Source organism: Oikopleura dioica, chromosome XSR (assembly GCF_907165135.1).
Source record: "Oikopleura dioica chromosome XSR, OKI2018_I68_1.0, whole genome shotgun sequence".
NCBI classification, from domain to species: Eukaryota; Metazoa; Chordata; class Appendicularia; order Copelata; family Oikopleuridae; genus Oikopleura; species Oikopleura dioica.
Window position 1 is genome coordinate 4,174,711 of NC_137294.1, and position 16,921 is coordinate 4,191,631.

The 16,921-nt window shown below is 43.8% G+C and overlaps 6 protein-coding genes across 6 annotated transcripts; all 6 read right to left on the minus strand.

The window, feature by feature from the left end:
* Nucleotides 1-1,112, minus strand: LOC145709901 (uncharacterized). The gene is made up of 4 exons (XM_081787599.1): nucleotides 992-1,112; nucleotides 834-918; nucleotides 644-790; nucleotides 1-599 (listed from the first exon to the last, which is right to left on the minus strand). The coding sequence occupies exons 1-4, from the start codon at nucleotides 1,100-1,102 to the stop codon at nucleotides 322-324; spliced, it is 621 nt and encodes a 206-aa protein (XP_081643725.1). The 5' UTR covers nucleotides 1,103-1,112; the 3' UTR covers nucleotides 1-321.
* Nucleotides 1,113-1,156: 44 nt separating this feature from the next.
* Nucleotides 1,157-9,603, minus strand: LOC145707797 (repressor of RNA polymerase III transcription MAF1 homolog). Its single transcript, XM_081785375.1, has 6 exons — nucleotides 9,351-9,603; nucleotides 9,167-9,310; nucleotides 8,903-9,122; nucleotides 2,287-2,370; nucleotides 2,102-2,243; nucleotides 1,157-2,054 (listed from the first exon to the last, which is right to left on the minus strand). The coding sequence occupies exons 1-6, from the start codon at nucleotides 9,458-9,460 to the stop codon at nucleotides 2,041-2,043; spliced, it is 714 nt and encodes a 237-aa protein (XP_081641501.1). The 5' UTR covers nucleotides 9,461-9,603; the 3' UTR covers nucleotides 1,157-2,040.
* Nucleotides 9,604-9,624: 21 nt separating this feature from the next.
* Nucleotides 9,625-11,089, minus strand: LOC145707794 (mRNA turnover protein 4 homolog). The gene is made up of 6 exons (XM_081785373.1): nucleotides 10,972-11,089; nucleotides 10,709-10,925; nucleotides 10,549-10,667; nucleotides 10,332-10,506; nucleotides 10,152-10,290; nucleotides 9,625-9,831 (listed from the first exon to the last, which is right to left on the minus strand). The coding sequence occupies exons 1-6, from the start codon at nucleotides 11,047-11,049 to the stop codon at nucleotides 9,723-9,725; spliced, it is 837 nt and encodes a 278-aa protein (XP_081641499.1). The 5' UTR covers nucleotides 11,050-11,089; the 3' UTR covers nucleotides 9,625-9,722.
* Nucleotides 11,090-11,104: 15 nt separating this feature from the next.
* Nucleotides 11,105-12,291, minus strand: LOC145707796 (transmembrane protein 127-like). The gene is made up of 6 exons (XM_081785374.1): nucleotides 12,164-12,291; nucleotides 11,993-12,105; nucleotides 11,855-11,949; nucleotides 11,580-11,812; nucleotides 11,396-11,538; nucleotides 11,105-11,354 (listed from the first exon to the last, which is right to left on the minus strand). The coding sequence occupies exons 1-6, from the start codon at nucleotides 12,245-12,247 to the stop codon at nucleotides 11,288-11,290; spliced, it is 735 nt and encodes a 244-aa protein (XP_081641500.1). The 5' UTR covers nucleotides 12,248-12,291; the 3' UTR covers nucleotides 11,105-11,287.
* Nucleotides 12,292-12,785: 494 nt separating this feature from the next.
* Nucleotides 12,786-14,675, minus strand: LOC145707793 (uncharacterized). Its single transcript, XM_081785372.1, has 6 exons — nucleotides 14,490-14,675; nucleotides 14,305-14,443; nucleotides 13,506-13,682; nucleotides 13,229-13,462; nucleotides 12,945-13,184; nucleotides 12,786-12,852 (listed from the first exon to the last, which is right to left on the minus strand). The coding sequence occupies exons 1-5, from the start codon at nucleotides 14,673-14,675 to the stop codon at nucleotides 13,048-13,050; spliced, it is 873 nt and encodes a 290-aa protein (XP_081641498.1). The 3' UTR covers nucleotides 12,786-12,852; nucleotides 12,945-13,047.
* A 381-nt stretch (nucleotides 14,676-15,056) lies between these two features.
* LOC145707930 (RNA-splicing ligase RTCB-like) lies at nucleotides 15,057-16,905 on the minus strand. Its single transcript, XM_081785524.1, is given in 6 exon segments — nucleotides 15,057-15,315; nucleotides 15,355-15,767; nucleotides 15,809-15,929; nucleotides 15,976-16,344; nucleotides 16,386-16,599; nucleotides 16,647-16,905. Coding segments are annotated over 6 exon segments (1,548 nt in total). The 5' UTR covers nucleotides 16,898-16,905; the 3' UTR covers nucleotides 15,057-15,135.
* Between the last annotated feature and the right edge of the window lie 16 nt (nucleotides 16,906-16,921).

Here is a 16,921-nt window from a genome sequence, read left to right on the forward strand (position 1 = left end):
TAGCGTACATTATGATCAAAATACATTAATAACATATGTGATTCAAGATTTGACATCCCTTATCATAGCAAATTCGCTAGAAACGAAAAAAATAATGAAAAATTCTGAAATGGTTTAGTTGTGACAGTTTTACAATGAAGTGAAATATTTCTAAGTTTGCTTTGCCCAGATAGATTTCTTTGTCGGTATTCTTTCTTGAAGTCATCAGAGCCTTTTTTCTGTAACTGTCTCTTACGATTTACAACCATTCAGTTAATTCAAGATATTCTCGGAAAAGGCAGTACAACAAATTAATCTACAGTAATTAAGTGTAAGGAAGACTTATTCCTCTTCGTTGTCATTTTCAACTTTCTGATCAGGACTATCAACCTGGTCGTTGATAGCATCTTTCTTCGTTGGTTCTTCTTCTTCGTCAGTCTCTTTTTGGCTAACGTCAACTTCTTCTTTGATCTCATTTTCATCCTCGACTTTTGCTTTCTTAGCTTCAACTTCTTTCTGCTCTTGAAGAGCCTTGCGCTTTTGCACATAGGCGTCCAGCTCTTGATCTAATTCTTCTTGCGACAACGGAATTCGCGAAAACGACGTTTTCCCCTGGACTTCTGTCAAGTCAGTCAGTCATCAGGATAATTCTAATGTAACTTACTGTGATCACCATTTGTTGTGTGATGAATTGAGTAGCCGCCGCGGCCACCTCGACCTCGACCACGTCCTCTTTGGAACGTACCACGCTGATGGTAGGAATTATAGCCTAGTCGTTGTCGCATTTCCTGCTTTCGTTCTTCTGCAAGAGCTGCCTGGAAAGGAAGAGTAATAAATAATCTACATAGGATTGCCTGCCTGGACAGAGCTTTTCTTTTCGAAGTCTGCAGCCAGTTGTTTGTTTTTATTTGAACCCTGCTTCGACGGCTCAGCTGTGTACTGAAACATATCATCAACATGGAACGTTGCCAATTCCACAATAAAAATAATCAAAATTTTCATAAAAACTCACTTTGTTTTCGTCTGCCTTTGGCCTGAGCATCATCAATTTCGTAAACCGATTATGAAGAGTGGTTTTGGAAGTTGACCGAACGGCTGTTCGCGGGATTTCTTGACGCGACATAACCAGACTATCTCTGAAGCATCAGTTGGCCACTTTGAATAATTCAAATAAAAGGAAAATGAAAGTCAAGGTTTATTTAGATAATAGCTGGAAGTTTTCAGAAAGAGCTATTTTTCAGGAGCTCAGGCAAAAAAGCGACAACCTTGATAGGGGTTTTTAAAATGAGTATATTGAAAACACGACGAGAGTTAAGCGGTTATTCAAAGCAAACATTGAAAAAGTTTCGGCGGCGGGCAACGGAAAGCTTCGGGAATAAGCTCGAGAAGATGGGCAATAGACAGTCACGATGACTGTATTGCCTTCAATTCTACTGAGCTTGTTCCTCAAAAACATCCGTTTATCTTTATAAGTGTGGTGTTGCGCGGGAGTGAAAATAGAACAACTTGGAGAACGTAAATATTTTGGAAAAAGAATAGTCCGTAGTAAACAACATGCAAAGTCAACAGGTGGAACAATGGGAGCTCGAGTATATGCAATTTAATACACGTTCCGTTTTCGTAATTAGCAGTACATTTAAATAAACCTGCTTTGCATTGCGTATTTTCGCCCTGCAAGAATGGCGATACGCGTCGTCAAAATCGTGGATGCATAAAGAGACGATCCGTCGCAGACGGATTAACTGCGAGTGTTTTTCTTGAACAGAATGAATATATTTCCTTGATTGAATGTGAAACAGTCAAAATTGTAAGAAACTCCAGGAACGGTGAAAAGAAGACATTCGCCTGCATCGGGATCGAAGAAGAATTGAAGTAGCAAGTTGAAAAAAAGAAACGCGAAAATGACTTTTGTTTTTGACTCATGGAAAACGACGAAAATTGAAAAAGGGGCAGAATTTATTCTTTTGTGAATGAGTTTTTTGAAAGATCCCAATGCAGGCTTTTGTGTGGTAGAAATAACTGAAGTAGGAACTTGCCCGCGAAACAGGAAAAGGAGCGAGTTTAGTAAACCTCGACTGAAAAATATTGATTCGATGAAGAAATGGCTAATCGGTGAGCTTACCAGAAGCGTACTCGTAGCTCTCGTCATCACTGGCGTTATCGTCGATAACGCAGAATGCGGCAGCTACGGAGCGAGCGCTAAAAAACACGATTCGCTTGAGTCGTTTGTTGAAAAAGAAGAATTGAAAGGACCAAATCGTGGGCTTTTCCAAAACAATTATATTTTCGAAGTGATAGATGCTTTACCTCTTCTTCTGGCGACGAATCAGGGTTGTAAGAGTAGATCTCGCATTCTTGAGGAACGATTTCTGCCTCGATCGATGCCCAAAGCTACAAAATACATCAAAATATTATTGGGATCTTAGATTCGTTAGACTCCCTCGTCCCCTAAGGTCACTTGCTTATCTAGATCGAGCTTTGCTCGGTCGCCGCCGTGTATTTCTCTTCATTCGGTAATTCACGCAGTTCGTGAATTAACCTCTATTTTACTCCAGCTCGAAATACAGACGTCAAAGATACTTTACTCGTTTTCTTCACTCGTCCAGATATAGAGAGCAGGCAAACTACGCTAGAAGTGGGAGATTCAGCAGAAGCTAGGATCCCTTCAGTGGTATCAGAGTAGTCCCGTTGGAGAAAAGATAAATTTTTCCGCCATCGACAACCGAAGTTTCGCAACTTGGACGCTGATTGGCCGTCAGCGGAGTCGAGGGGAACCGAATCACCAACCGCCACCGCGCCGCCGGAGAAACTCCACTCAGAGAATTTTCCGCACCACACCAACACCACCCCGAGCGAGCGCCACCGCACGAGCGCCACCACGACCCACGCGCCGAAAGTCGCGCCCACGCAACCACGCACGCACGCCGGGGAAAACCTAAAATACTGAGAAAAACATAATTCTTTCGCCACTTTTCACCAAAAATCGAGAGAAGTTTACGAAGAATCGACCCTTGGACCAGACCTTGAAATTTCGACAATCGCTGGACAGAGAAATCGTCGGGCGTTTGCGCAAAAGGCACCTCAGCTCATCATATTGCGACTTTTAGTCGCAGTATTTTCTGAGGGCCTGAAAGGTAATCCAAGGCCCATAAACCCTTACTGCCGATATATTTCGAGCTATGGCGGCGAACAAATCACTGCTAGAAACCGTCACCGAAATAAGAAGCATAAACGATCGAGTAAACTACCTCGAAGAACAAGTGCGAAATGACGAATCACTAAAGCCAAGCCTAGAGCCCTTGATCACAGAAAGCAGAGTAAAATTAGAACAGCTCAGTACAACGCTTCTTACCTGCGAGCTCGATCAAGGAAAAGACTCTACGAATGCGACAATGAGAGAAGAAGCATGGGTGGCCACTACCTGGTCTCGTCACGTCCAAGACTTGCCGAAGCTGGACGCCGCATGCAACACATCTTTCAACACCTTCTTGGGCAGAGCCGACATTTATCACCGCGCCTACGTCCGCGACAGACCTTCACGTGAACAGCCTTTCATCGCAGCAGTGTACAGCCACTTCGACTTGAACATCGAACGCTCACTTGGAACCGAATTTCTGAATTGTCAAGACTGGAAATCGGCCAAGGCGCTGCTAGAGAAATCATTCGCCGCGAAGAGTCACTACTTACTGAAGCTAAGCGAAGTTTTCGACGTCGAATACGACCATTCGAAGCCGTTTGCACACTACACCGCCAACGTCTTGCAAAAGATGAACGAGGCGAAGCAAGCGACTTTGAACTCTTACCGACAAGAGAAGTCAGCCGACGCCGGGGTCGATGAAATATTTGACATATTCTCGACGATGATGCTGTACTTGAATCTTAGGAAAGAAGAACCAGACGTTTTCAACGCAATCCTTCCAAGCCTATCAAAAGTTTACGATATCAACGAACTCTGCCGTCTCGCCCAATCCACAAGACAGAATCGAGTTGACAGCGCGACCGTCTCCCAGCACTTCAACAGAAATAAGAACAAAAAGAAGAAGAATGCTAAGCGCGCCAGCAACGATTCTAAGGATGGGAAAGACGATAAACAACCAGAATCCAAGAAGATAAATACGACTAAGAACGTTGAAGATTTCCAACCATTCGACGTTCACTTTTACACAGTGAAGAAGAAGCGACCAGGAAAGGCTTATTTCGCTTCGGCTACCATCATTACGGGCTCTAAAAGTTTTGACGTATCGATGGAAGTCGACAGCGGAGCCGAGTCCTCCTGTCTGTCCGCTGCTTACGTTCCCGACGAATTTCTCCAGATGCTGAAGCCCTGTCCCTTCAAGGTCACCGGTTTCAGCCCAAATATTCCCGCCGAGCAGCCGATGGGTATCCTTCCCTGCCGCTTATCATTCAATGGTGGCCCTGCATCCTCCCTGAATCTCACCATTATGCCAGGCAGTAAATACCCAAGTCTACTGGGCCGCGATATACTAGAGAATGCGATGACGGACAGCTTCACAGTCGACAATAAGAATCGTACTCTCTCATTTTGCTACAACGAAGCCTTCACACAAACTGAGACTCAAGTGGTGAAGCTGGACGGAGTGAAGCGGACCAAAATCAAGAAATACTTGACTACTAGATCAGCGGTCAAGGATAGCGATCGATCCCGCACTCAACCGCCACCAAAAGTCCCAAAGCTGGACGCACCTAACAAGAACGCAGCCAGGTGCCCCATTCAGCTAGCGAAGCAAAAACTCGGAATTACCCTACCAGCAAACGCCGACCCGGGGCAAAAGAAGGTGGTCGCCGAGCTGTGTTTGGATTTCGACGACAGATTCGGCTGCGACGGTCAAAAAATGGGTGAATTCCCATTCGAGATCGAAATCCCGACTGATGGTACGAGTCGAAACATCAGTCAACACCCTATTCCGCAAGCTTTTCATGGCCAGGTCACTGATCACATCTCCGAACTGCTCGATACGAAAATAATAGAAGAGATCAAGGACCAGAAAGGGTTTAATAGCCCCGTTCTGCCAATCCCTAAGAAATCTGGGGAAATGCGCTTCTGCATCAACTACAAGAACAGCTTGAACAAATGCCTCTCCGACAAATCCGACCCATATCATCTTCCGAGCATGGAGGATACGATCGCGAACATTGGACCGGGCAACAAGTATTTCGCCACAGTTGATTTGCGGAGCGGATATTGGCAGTGCCCTATTAAGAAAAGCGATAGGTATAAGACTTCCTTCCAGTGGGGTGGGAAATCTTACGCCTTCTGCAGATTACCTTTCGGTTATCGATGCTCGGGGAATATATTCTCGCGCGTCGTAAACACGATTCTCGACTCAAGCCCCACCAGGAAGAAGATGCTTTCTTATATCGATGACATAGTATGTTTTGGGAAGTCTTTCAGCTGCTATTACAACACTCTCCGAAACCTATTCATCGCGCTCCGCAAGTTTAACGCTAAACTCAAGGGCGAAAAGTGCTCTTTCCTACAATCAGAAGCTCACTTTTGGGCCGAATCATCAACGAAGAAGGAATCAAACCGGACCCTGCGCAAGTCTCCGCCCTTCGTCAGATGAAACCCCCACGCTCCCAAAAGGAGTTAGCTTCATTAATCGGGTCATTGAATTGGATCCGAGGTTTTCTAGAAACAAAAATGGGCGAAGCTATTTCATCCGGTTGCTTCTCGAGCAGAATGAAACCCATAAACGATGTTCGAAATTCGGCGAACGAAACAAATTGTTTCAAGTGGACCAAAGAAGCGGATTTGGCGCTCAAGGAAATTCAACGACGACTCTCCGAGACTCCTGTCATAAGCTTTCCTAACTTTGACGAGTCTTTTCACCTCTACACAGACGCGAGCCTGTACGCAGCGGGTGGTGTTCTGCTACAAGAGTATGGCGGGAGAGTGCACCTAGTAAGCGCGATTTCCCACACCTTCAACAAAGCTGAAAGAAAATGGAACACTTCAGAAAAGGAAATGTTTAGCATTGTCTGGTGCTGCGAGCGACTGGAAAAGCTCCTGAAAGGTAGATTCTTTCAGATTCACACAGACCACAGATCTTTGATCTTCCTACACAAAAAGAAGTTCAAGAATTCTAAAATAAGCCGATGGCAAAGCCGATTGGAAGAATTCGATTTTCACATTGTCTACATCAAGGGATCAGAAAATCAATTCGCCGATTTTATGAGCCGCAGACCTGGCGAGGACGACAAATCACTTGGATACGACTCTGAGTTTCCCGTTGGTCGCGAGTACGAAATCGACAAGAATTCACCAGTACGTGTCTTCGTCCCTTTCTGGAACGAAAATCAGTTTCCGGAGAAAATCACTTTATCAGAGGTGAAGATACATAAGGTAAACGTCAAGGCTATCGCGGCGCCAATGGAGATTCCGTTGGTGTCAGCGAATTATAATAACATTCTGGACTATCAAAGGGAGGACTCTGCTCTGAGTGCAATCATCACTTTTCTGGAATCTGGTAAGGAGCCACTGGACATAAAATCGCTGGTGAAGGACTCCGACCACCGACAATCGTCTCTACTCAAGATGGAAAAAGCTCTGTTCCTGGATAACACTACCGGGTGCTTGATGTGTCAATTCAAATCTGGCGCGCGGGCGGTGGTACCGGAAGCGGTAAAAAGTCACTTTCTCTTTCTAGCTCACGACTTGTCCGGTCATCTGGGCGAGCCGCGGACTTTAGAGCGATTAGAGGACGTTTGGTGGCCTTCATTTCAAGACGATGTTTCTAACTACGTCCACAGCTGCGTCCCTTGCCTACGCAGAAAAGGATCTGCTGGAACTCGTACCAAACCGCCACTTGGAACCCTTCGTCGTGGAAAAACAGCTGGCGAATCGATTCAGATCGATTTCGCTTGTATGCCTCCCGCTGGCGGATTCAAGTATTATTTGGTGGTGGCGGACACTTTCTCTCGCTACACTTGGTGCATTCCGACGCGGTCCGACACTGCTATCCGCGCTGCAAAAGCGCTCATCTACAAGGTCTTCCTTCCCATGGATTTCTTGCCGAAACATCTACACAGTGACAGAGGTACCCACTTCTGCGCAAGCGTGATTGACGAAATGTGTAAGCTTAACCAGATAAAACATACAATAAGTACCGCATTTCACCCTCAATCAAACGCTTTCGCAGAAAGAGCGAATCGGACTATCAAAAACAGTCTATTCTGCATGGTCAACTCATCTTCCGGTCGAAAAACTTGGGCCGACTGCGTTCCCCACGTGATGCGCGCGCTCAATAGTGTGAAAAACAAAAGCACGAAAATTTCACCGCGAGAAGTTTGGTTTGGCCGAAAAAGTACTTTCACCCACTCTACTGGCGCAGAAATGACAGCGGAAACACCTCAGGTGTTTGGTCTCAATGTGGGAGCTTTAGCGAAATCGGCGGAAGCCATTGTGAAAACTGCGATGGAAGCTGCTGACCGAGCCATGGAGCACAGGCTGAAAAACGAGCCTAAGCCGAGACCAATCCCCGCTGGCGCTGTCGTGTACATTAAGCGAGAAAACCTGACCGACGCTAAAAGCAAGAAGGAACGCTGGGTAGGTCCCCTGAAAGCCGTTTCGAGCAACGACTGGGTCGTCATGGTCGAAGATAAAAAAGGACAACGTGATTTCATCCATCGAGAACACGTGGTTCACGCCGCAGAACGAAATCACGACTTACGCTGGATTGATTACTACGAGGCCGAGTACGTATTCCCACATTTAACCGAAATCGTTAAGTCGAAAGTCCCACAAAAATCGCCTGTTCCTACTTCCAAACCGATGGAAAAGTCCGGGTCGAAGTCGCATGGGGGGAGGAAATCTTCTCAGGTCGCGTCGACTCCGATGGTTGCTATGGAAAAACCGCCAAGATCATCTCTATCACCTATTTTGGAAAGTAGACGCCGATTGGACATGGAAAATCTGGGAGATACAACCGCTACATCTATTTTGGACTCGTCGGTAGCTCCAGCCGAGCCGTCAGATCGCTGGTACTCTGGTGGTACTCTTTATGAAACTGCCGAGGACATGTCAGCTGATGCTACAGTGATTTCGGAGGTTGCTGCGCCCGACAATAGCCATATGTCAGTCGATAAACATAATTCAACAGTAGTTGAGGGCTCAGCAACTGAAAACAGCAAGAAAAGAACCCGTCCAAAGTCTTCACCAGATCGTCAATACTCAGCCGGCGCCGATCCGAATGCGACTTTAACCGAAGTTGGAGCAGCTCATCTCCCGAAACATACAAAACGAGCACACCGTGAAACGAGGCCCGTCGAACCTCTAAACATCGGCACAAACTCGGGTCAGTCATACGACTAAGCGCAAGTACTGCCCCACTCAGGTCCCCTATTCATCGACCGGGGCCTGAAAAGGTACGGAAATTATCACAGTTTACCGTCGCCGACGTATTTTGAGTTCTTCTACATGTGCAGCTACTCCTTCATGTCATCACCGCTCGGACATCACGAAAACTTCGCATCTGATTCAAGCTTTTTCCCAAAAAAGGGTTTTTTAACGCGAATCAGACTGCCTCGACGTTTCGAACCTGCCATGTTACTCATCTTACGCTTATACTCCTGCAAAAATCACACACTTTGGCCTTAGAGGACGTTTCAGTCTCATGGGGGGTATTGGGATCTTAGATTCGTTAGACTCCCTCGTCCCCTAAGGTCACTTGCTTATCTAGATCGAGCTTTGCTCGGTCGCCGCCGTGTATTTCTCTTCATTCGGTAATTCACGCAGTTCGTGAATTAACCTCTATTTTACTCCAGCTCGAAATACAGACGTCAAAGATACTTTACTCGTTTTCTTCACTCGTCCAGATATAGAGAGCAGGCAAACTACGCTAGAAGTGGGAGATTCAGCAGAAGCTAGGATCCCTTCAATATATAAAAAAAGACGTGGATTTACCTGCTGTCGAACGTGGCTATTGAATTTAGAGGAAAGTGCTGCAGTAAGAGTCGAATCGATGAAATTCTTGACCCAGAAGAAGTTGGGCTCGACCGCGAAGTCATCCGCTTCAGTAGTGGAAAAGTCGTAGTCGAGACCGTAGGAATGATTGAGAGTCGATTTTAGATACCAGAGTGTCTTTCGTGAAGTGGCGCCGACCATTTGCACACCATCGTTGGAACTAGAAAGGGTTTAGAACGATTCAGAAGGTCGAGTTCCTTTTACCTTTGACTCCAAGTTCGGACGCGAGAAGGCGGAGTCACTGCGCCTGTGCACGGCGGGCTAAGTGCAGTCAGCTCTTGTGGATCTACGCCTTTTTTGTGTATGCTTCGTCCAAACTGTTTTTTGTCCTCGGACGTCAGTTTGCAGCTATCAGAAATGATGAAAACGCCTTACTATCAAAGTGTACCTGTAGCTTTCCAGTCGTGCATCAATTCTCGATCCATCGAGACAATCTTCTTCGAAAACGCTGAGTATGGACGATAAAGTATCGAAATTGTGGTTTTCTAAGAACTTCATGTTTTCGTATAATTTTGATGGATGTAACGAGACGCTGTGTAGAGAATTTTTAGTGCGCGCTTTCTGCTGAATCGATAAAAAATTATACAAGGTCGTGTCTGCGCGCGGGGTCAAATCAATCTGAATTCAATTTCGCCTGAAAAAGAGAAAAAACAAAATTTCTAGGGACCATTCTAGAACAGATCTTATTCAATGTGATCAATTGAATTTTCGCTCAGGGGGACAGTTTCTTTTTTTTTTTGCTTCTCACTCGTGTATGTTTTTAAAACATCTCTCCGATGCCCATATCAGATTCTTCGATATCCATCGCTTCGACTCTCTTCGATTTTTTCATGAGCTCTTTCATCTCACCATCTTCTAACCAGGCCCATCTGAAAAATATTATTAAGATTAAATAGTGCCAAGGTCGTTTAGGAATTATCATGTCATCAATTATTTGCCAAAACGCCCTGTGTAAACTCCCTTTTACTGGCTTGTTTTTCAGATTGATTAAGTTAGTTTGAGAGGAAATAAAATTTAATTTTAATTTAAATTTTGTAAATTAATTCGAAGGGAGTCACGAAAAATAAGATTGAGATTGTAATTATGGCGACGCGGCTTTTATTAAACCTCTTTCAAGAACCTGATTGAGGCCTATACAAAGGTTGCCAAGCCCTAGTGATAGGATATCAAATGCTTAAATAAAAAGTACCTTTGATCGTCTCCTTCGACGACAATAGAATTGAACGTTCTTTTGTCCCACGATGAAACGGCATTCACGTCGGATACTTCTCCGGTCTCTTTGTTCCACACTTTCGTTAGCTTGACGTTGAAGCTTGTGATTGCACAACCTAGAAAAGTCTTAATACAAAAAGTTCCGTAATAAACGAACCAAAAAGTTTGAGGAGACGAGACTGCATCGCAGTGATAGGCTCTCCGTCCTTCGCGAGGAAGAAATCCTTCATCAATGTTACAACTCCGTCTTTAAGCATCGTGGGCAGCTTGAGTCGTTCACGAAGGTGCGACTCGATCGCAAATGAAAACTGGGGCAATGGCCCAGCAAGAACCTGGGTATTTTTTAGAAAATAGAGTTGTTGATTATTGCGTACCTTGACAGTTACTTCTGAAGTTTCTCCAGCTCTAGCAAAGGATGCAGAGTTGTACTTGTTAAAGTACTCGACGACTTCTTCTTCTTTTTTATTGGTAAAGAGCAGTCCAGTTTCCCCGACTGAAATATTCATCACTTTTATCAAAGTTAAAATTGCTTACCTAAGCTCTGAGAGAACTTGTGAAGGCCTTCTGCGGTTTCAAGCTCTTTTGACTTTCCAAAGGCGACTTGGCAAAGTTTATTTTTGCCTTGGTAAAATCGAGAGTCATCTTTGAATTCAGTGCGCAACTCCTTCAAGTGATTGTTGCGAGTGTTCTCCAGCGAATAAATGAATATTCTCTCGTAACTGTTGACGAAGTCTTGGATCTGTGACACAATCTGAACATCGCCATTGGAACACAATTGACTTGATAAGGCACAATACCTTTTCTTTGTGCTCAAGGCCGACTTGCTTCTTCGTCTGGGTGAGAGAATAGGTCTTATCTCGTCGCGATTTCGGCATAGCAAAGTTATACTTGGTCTAAATTGGGGTGAAGGTCAATGGAAAGCCTTTTGGAGAATTATATGAATTATGTACATTTTGCTGAAAACTTGTACAATTTTGAACATAGTAATAATAATACAGGTTAGTTCATTCGATAGAAGAGACTGCACAAAGAAACTCCAGCATTGAACAGGGACAGAAAAATAGAATACCGATTGAAGGACTTTCTTGATACCGCTGTGGATAGAGATAGATGCTAAAGTGCAGAGTAGGGCGGCGGCTGAGGGTTATCGGGAGGTCTTGTTATGATGAAATAAGAATGCCTTGGATGCGATTTAAACGGAGACAACTCGAACTGAAATACCTTAATTCTTCTGGAATAAGTCGTTGCGCGTCTTCTTCAAGCGAGTCGTCGTAGATTCTAAGGACGTTGAGTGCAGCTCCTAGCAGGGCAGTGACAGCCGCCGAGATCATGTACCAGTAAGCACGCGAAAAATCGGCGGAAACCTAAATTACCACTGCAAAAAAGGATGGGATGGGTTGATTACCTTTGATCCTCTAAAGCGTGGATAAGAAGAGAGGTCTTGAACAAGCGATTCGGAGAAAGCGAACCACAAGCCCGCCGAAATCATAATTAAAGAGACGCTGAAGAAATGAAGAACACTGTAGCGACGAAAAAGCTTGACGAACAAAGGAACTGTAAAACCACCTGCTTCGATAATGAAGCAATTAATTTCCAGCACGAGAGCGAAGATCATAAGCAAGGAGCCGTAAACTGCGACTATAGTAAGAATTAGCATAGGTTCTTATCACAAAAGCATACCTTTGGATATACCGTCGAGATACAGTTCATTACTCCAGACATTTGATAGGCCAATATACGACAGGGGCCATTTTTCTGGGTCGACACCATGTAAACTTAAAAGTTGAAGTTAAGATTAGAGTTTCAAATCGGGTCTACCTGATGACCGCCGGATCAAAACAGGCGGCGACGAGAAGAGAGATAGAGACACTAGTGGCAAGAGCAGCAGGCAAGTTCTTTTCCTTCATTTTGTCCGCAAAATTAAATCGCGACTAAAGAAATAAAAATTATAGTTTATATAGAATACAAAAAAGAGTAAAAAATATGCACCTGTATGAGATTTTCATCTTCCGTGTCACCAGTGTTCGTTTCTGACTCCTCTTCTTCATTGTGCAGGTTTTGGAAAGAAACCATTTAAGAAAACCGATTTCTAAATCAATGAAAAATGAGAGAGGATCAGATTTGGAAAGATTAAATTGCACAGAGTCATAAAAGTCACCACGGAGTCTCAGAATCGGCAGGTAAAGCGTTCGCAGGTACTTCATCGGCGTCGTTGGCAGCTTTTGGCTCGACTTTCTTGCTACACCAGTAGTAGGACGCCCCCTAGTGCGTGTAAAACTATCAGCATGAATCATAAACGAGGGAATACCTGATGAGTCATGGTTGAATAAAGCGTTCCCCTTGGTAAGAATAAGCGGTCCCCTGCTTCCACGTTATATCTATCGCCAGTAACCATGTCTTGAGAAAATTACAAATCAGAGCTAGACATAAAGACATACTTGTAAATATCATGTTTCCTTGCTGCATGAAGACGCACTCATCCGCTTCTTGACTAGTTAGGGTTTTACAAGTGGAACATTAGAACATTACTTTTTCAATACAAAGAAACAAACATATTTTAAAAAGAAATGCGTTTAACCCTTGGCGAAATAGACTATTTCAGACCATTTTCCTCTCTCTTGTTGGATATTGAGTTCCTGGTGGGTCAGTCCACTCGTACTGGCTCCACGCTTTTCCTGCTTTCTTGGAATTAAAGAAAAATATATAAAGAAACAGATTCGATTTGAGAGTATAATTCATAGACTCGAATCATGCAGAATTCTTAACTCTCCTTGTCTCAACGCCTGCTGCACGGAAGCATATGATCGGAATCTCGCCTTTGTGTGCTTCACAACAGGACCCTCCATTCTTAACACACACATGTCAGACTTTGATTAAAAGCGTACTACTTTTGGTTTCTTTTTAACAGTAACAACTTCTTTTTTGCGTTCTTTTATGACGAGTGCTTCGGTGTTCTCCATCGGGTTGAAAGTCGTCGCGACTTCTCCCGTCTCTGGATTATCCTCTTTCCCTATAAAATAAGCTAATACGCAATTAGTACCAATCTCAAAATACCTAATCGCTTCGGACAAGCATGGTAGTAGTGTGTAACGTCTCCACAAAATTTGCAACTTCCACCCTCTGGATAAAGTCCTCTTGGATTCGACGGACAATTGAGCGCTCTGTGGTCCTTTTCTCCGCAAATAAAGCACACTCTGTCTTTTAGTTTCTTTCCCATGCCTTCTGTTTTCTCGGGGCAGTCCTCGACGCCGTGTCCTGGTCTCCGACAATTAAAGCAGACCATTTTGTCTAATAAGTACATGTAAGTATACCCGACAAACGCGATCCCTACTTTTCTTGTTTTCTTGTCGTTTTAGGCGACGATTTTCGGATCGTTCAATCTTGTGAGCTGCTTTTGCTTCTTCTTCAAGCTTAGCCTTCATTTTGCTCAAATTCATATCGTTCCAGTCTGTTCCTTTGTGCTCATGCCGATGACTATTGCCTTTGTATCTTGCGTATCGAGTCATTTCTAATTAAGACAGGATCAAGTAGCTCATCCAGAATTAGCTTATAAATCAGAAAAAAATTATTTCTCAGAATATCTTTATAAATCGAAAATAATATCACAAAATGAGGAAAATTTAAACTCTGATTATCACTCCTGACTAACTAATTTTATTTCCCTTGAGAAGTAGCACTAATGCCCTATCTTTATCAAATGCGCTTATTTCTGGAAATTTAGTCAGTCAGAAATGACAATCGCGGACCGATTCGCGGTACAATGCGAGTATCAGGAAAAGATGCAGAAGAAAGCCAATTTAACGGTCAATGCCACTCGATTTCATCAGGCCGAACAGGACGCTTCAATGGCTCTGTCGTCTCTTTGTTAATATCTTTTGACATTGACTTCCGCATATCGTACGCGTCTTCTTCCAGTCCATCTTTCGAAGAGGCGCCATAATAATTAAGAACTCGTCGGTACGTAGTGTATCCCAAGTTTTTATAAAGCTCGTGAGCTACTGTATTCGTCTGGCGGACAAAAAGATCTAGAATAACTTATCGAGATGGAATAAAACAGATTATTTCTTTTGAAGGTGACTTTCTCTAACGGGGGATCTTTTTCAAATTGATAAATATTGAGAGTTCCCTACCTACGAACCAAGTATTTTTCTTTTCTGACACCTCTTCCAAAAGGTTCATTAATTTTCTAGCGAGGCCGAGTCGCCGATATGTAGGCTGCACCGTAAGAGCAGTGACATGACCGTGCCATTGCCTCATCGAATCTTTTCCCTAGAAACTACGTTCAACAATTCATTTAAGAAACAAAGTACATTACTTCAGACTTTCCCATTATATAGCCCTGAATGTCACCATTAGGCGCCTCCGCGGTGAAATAATATTCTGGCCATTTGGCTTGATAGTGGAGGTAAAACGGCAGTCCGTACGTTTCTGTTAGAGGATCCAAATTCACCTTGTTGAATTTGAAAAGATCAAAACAAGAAAACGGTCTTATTTCGGTCATTCTAATGAGAAAAAGGATAGACGAAGTTATTTATTCAGGAATGTTGAGGTAATTCAAGGAAACAGAAGGAAGAAATACAGACATGTTACATGTACGAACATTAGGTTAGTAGAGGCTGGGGTCATATTCTCGCTTGTTTTCGAAAGAAACTTTTCGGCGTTTTATAATTCTCTTCTCGGGGGCTTTTATTTTAGTTGTGTTTGAGTTTTTTGTTGGGCAACGATCAGGGCAGGACTGTGTCGATGCTGTATCTTAATTGAAAAATTATTTTACTTCTGTTATAAATTTTCTGCACCTTTCAACTCGATAATTACTTTCTTCAGGTATTTTATGTCGTCGCAAACGCATTCAGCCATCTGAATAGATGAAAGATTCACGAGCGAAAGTGTATCCTTTAGTGGAAATGAACTTTTGTATAACGATAAAAGACTAAAGTTAGCTAATGAAGTTTCATAAATGTCTATCCTTTAATGACAGCAATAGGTCTAAGTTTGATTGCTTTCTTCGTGATTCCCGCCACATCGCAAGTGTCTACTACGTCCGTCACATTTTTATAACTTTCTGGTGCTTCTTCCATCACAAGTTTGGGAGATGCAACTCGGATGGAGATCCCCTTTGCCTGGAGTCCCGCTAACACATCCTAAAATTCGGTGATCACCTGAGTTTTGATCGATCATACTTTGTGATCTAAAATTCGTCTCGATTTTGACCTTGACAGAGCTCTTCCAGCTCCATGGCATGTTGTCCCGAAACAGTCGTCAAAGCCTTTCTGTGTTCCAGTGAGCACATAAGAATTCGTCCCCATTGTTCCGCCGATAAGAACCGGCTGCCCAATGAGCTGATAGTCAACAGGGATGAGTGGGTGATGTGGTGGAAATGCACGAGTGGCTCCCTTGCGGTGAACAAGCAGCGTTTTTGTTTTCCCATCAACCACGTGTTCTTCCACCTTTGCGATATTGTGAGACACGTCATAGATTAAATGCATGTCTAGATCATCTGCAGTTGTGTTAAATATTTTTCCAAATGCCTGACGAACAAGGAAGGTCATTGTCGAACGATTGACAAAGGCGAAGTTCGCAGCACAGGCCATTGCTGAGGAGGAATTTAAACCCTATCGAAATCTGGTAAGGAACCTGCAAGATAGTTCTGTCCTTCGGTAGAGTTGATGCGTGCACAAGCGAGCTGCTTATCGTTGACATGAATTCCGTCACGCTTCATAGCCTTTTCCATTTCGAGAAGGGCATCTGTCGCGACCTAAAATGATAATTTATGCTCAGTGAATGAAAAAGACATTCACAACCTGATGACCAAATCCTCTTGATCCCGAGTGGATCATAATTACAACTTGGCCCACTCGATCGATTCCCATTTTGTCTGCAGCCTCTTTGTTAAATATTTCGTCGACGACTTGAATTTCTGCGTAATGATTTCCCGCGCCAAGTGTACCAAGCTGTGGCAAGCCTCTTTTCTTAGCCTTCTTCGATACTTTGTTCGGATCTGCGCCCAACATGCGTCCGTACTCCTCGCAGTGCTCTTTATCTTCAGCCCATGCGTAGCCCTCTCTCAATGACCAGTCGAGACCCATTTCAAGCGCTTCGTCGAGGTCTTTTGGTTTCATTGGAATAACACCACGGGAGCCCACTCCAACAGGAATATGATCGAATAGAGCCTTTTCAAAATTTCTATTTTAACATTTCTCAAAGAAGTGACTCGACGCCTGTTCAGAAATCATTCCTGCGCTAATTGCTCCTTGACTGGCTGGACATCATTCTCGTGCAAATTCGTACGAACAAGACGCACACCACAATTAATATCGAAGCCTACCCCACCAGGAGATACGACAGCCTCTGGATCGGACATATCAAACGCTGCAATGTTCCCAATCGCAAAACCGTATCCAGCATGAACATCTGGCATGCCAATACTAATGCCGAATTTAGAAAAATTGAAAAAGGCTTTCTAACCGCTTGCCTAGCATTCACAATTCCCGGTAGAGCAGCAACATTTGCCAGCTGTTTCATAGCAGGCAAAAAACCGCCGCCCCCGTCAGCGCGTGAAAACGAGCTTTTGTACTCGTCGAACATTAGTGGCTCGAGCGCCCCATTGCAAAAGAAATAAGCTGGCACATTCATGTTTGGCACGAAGCCCTTTTCGATTTTGAATTTACATTTTCCAACTTTCTTCACTAATTTGATTTTCTCTTCATAATTCTCTATTCCCATATTTTCTTAAAACTCCTCGTTGAT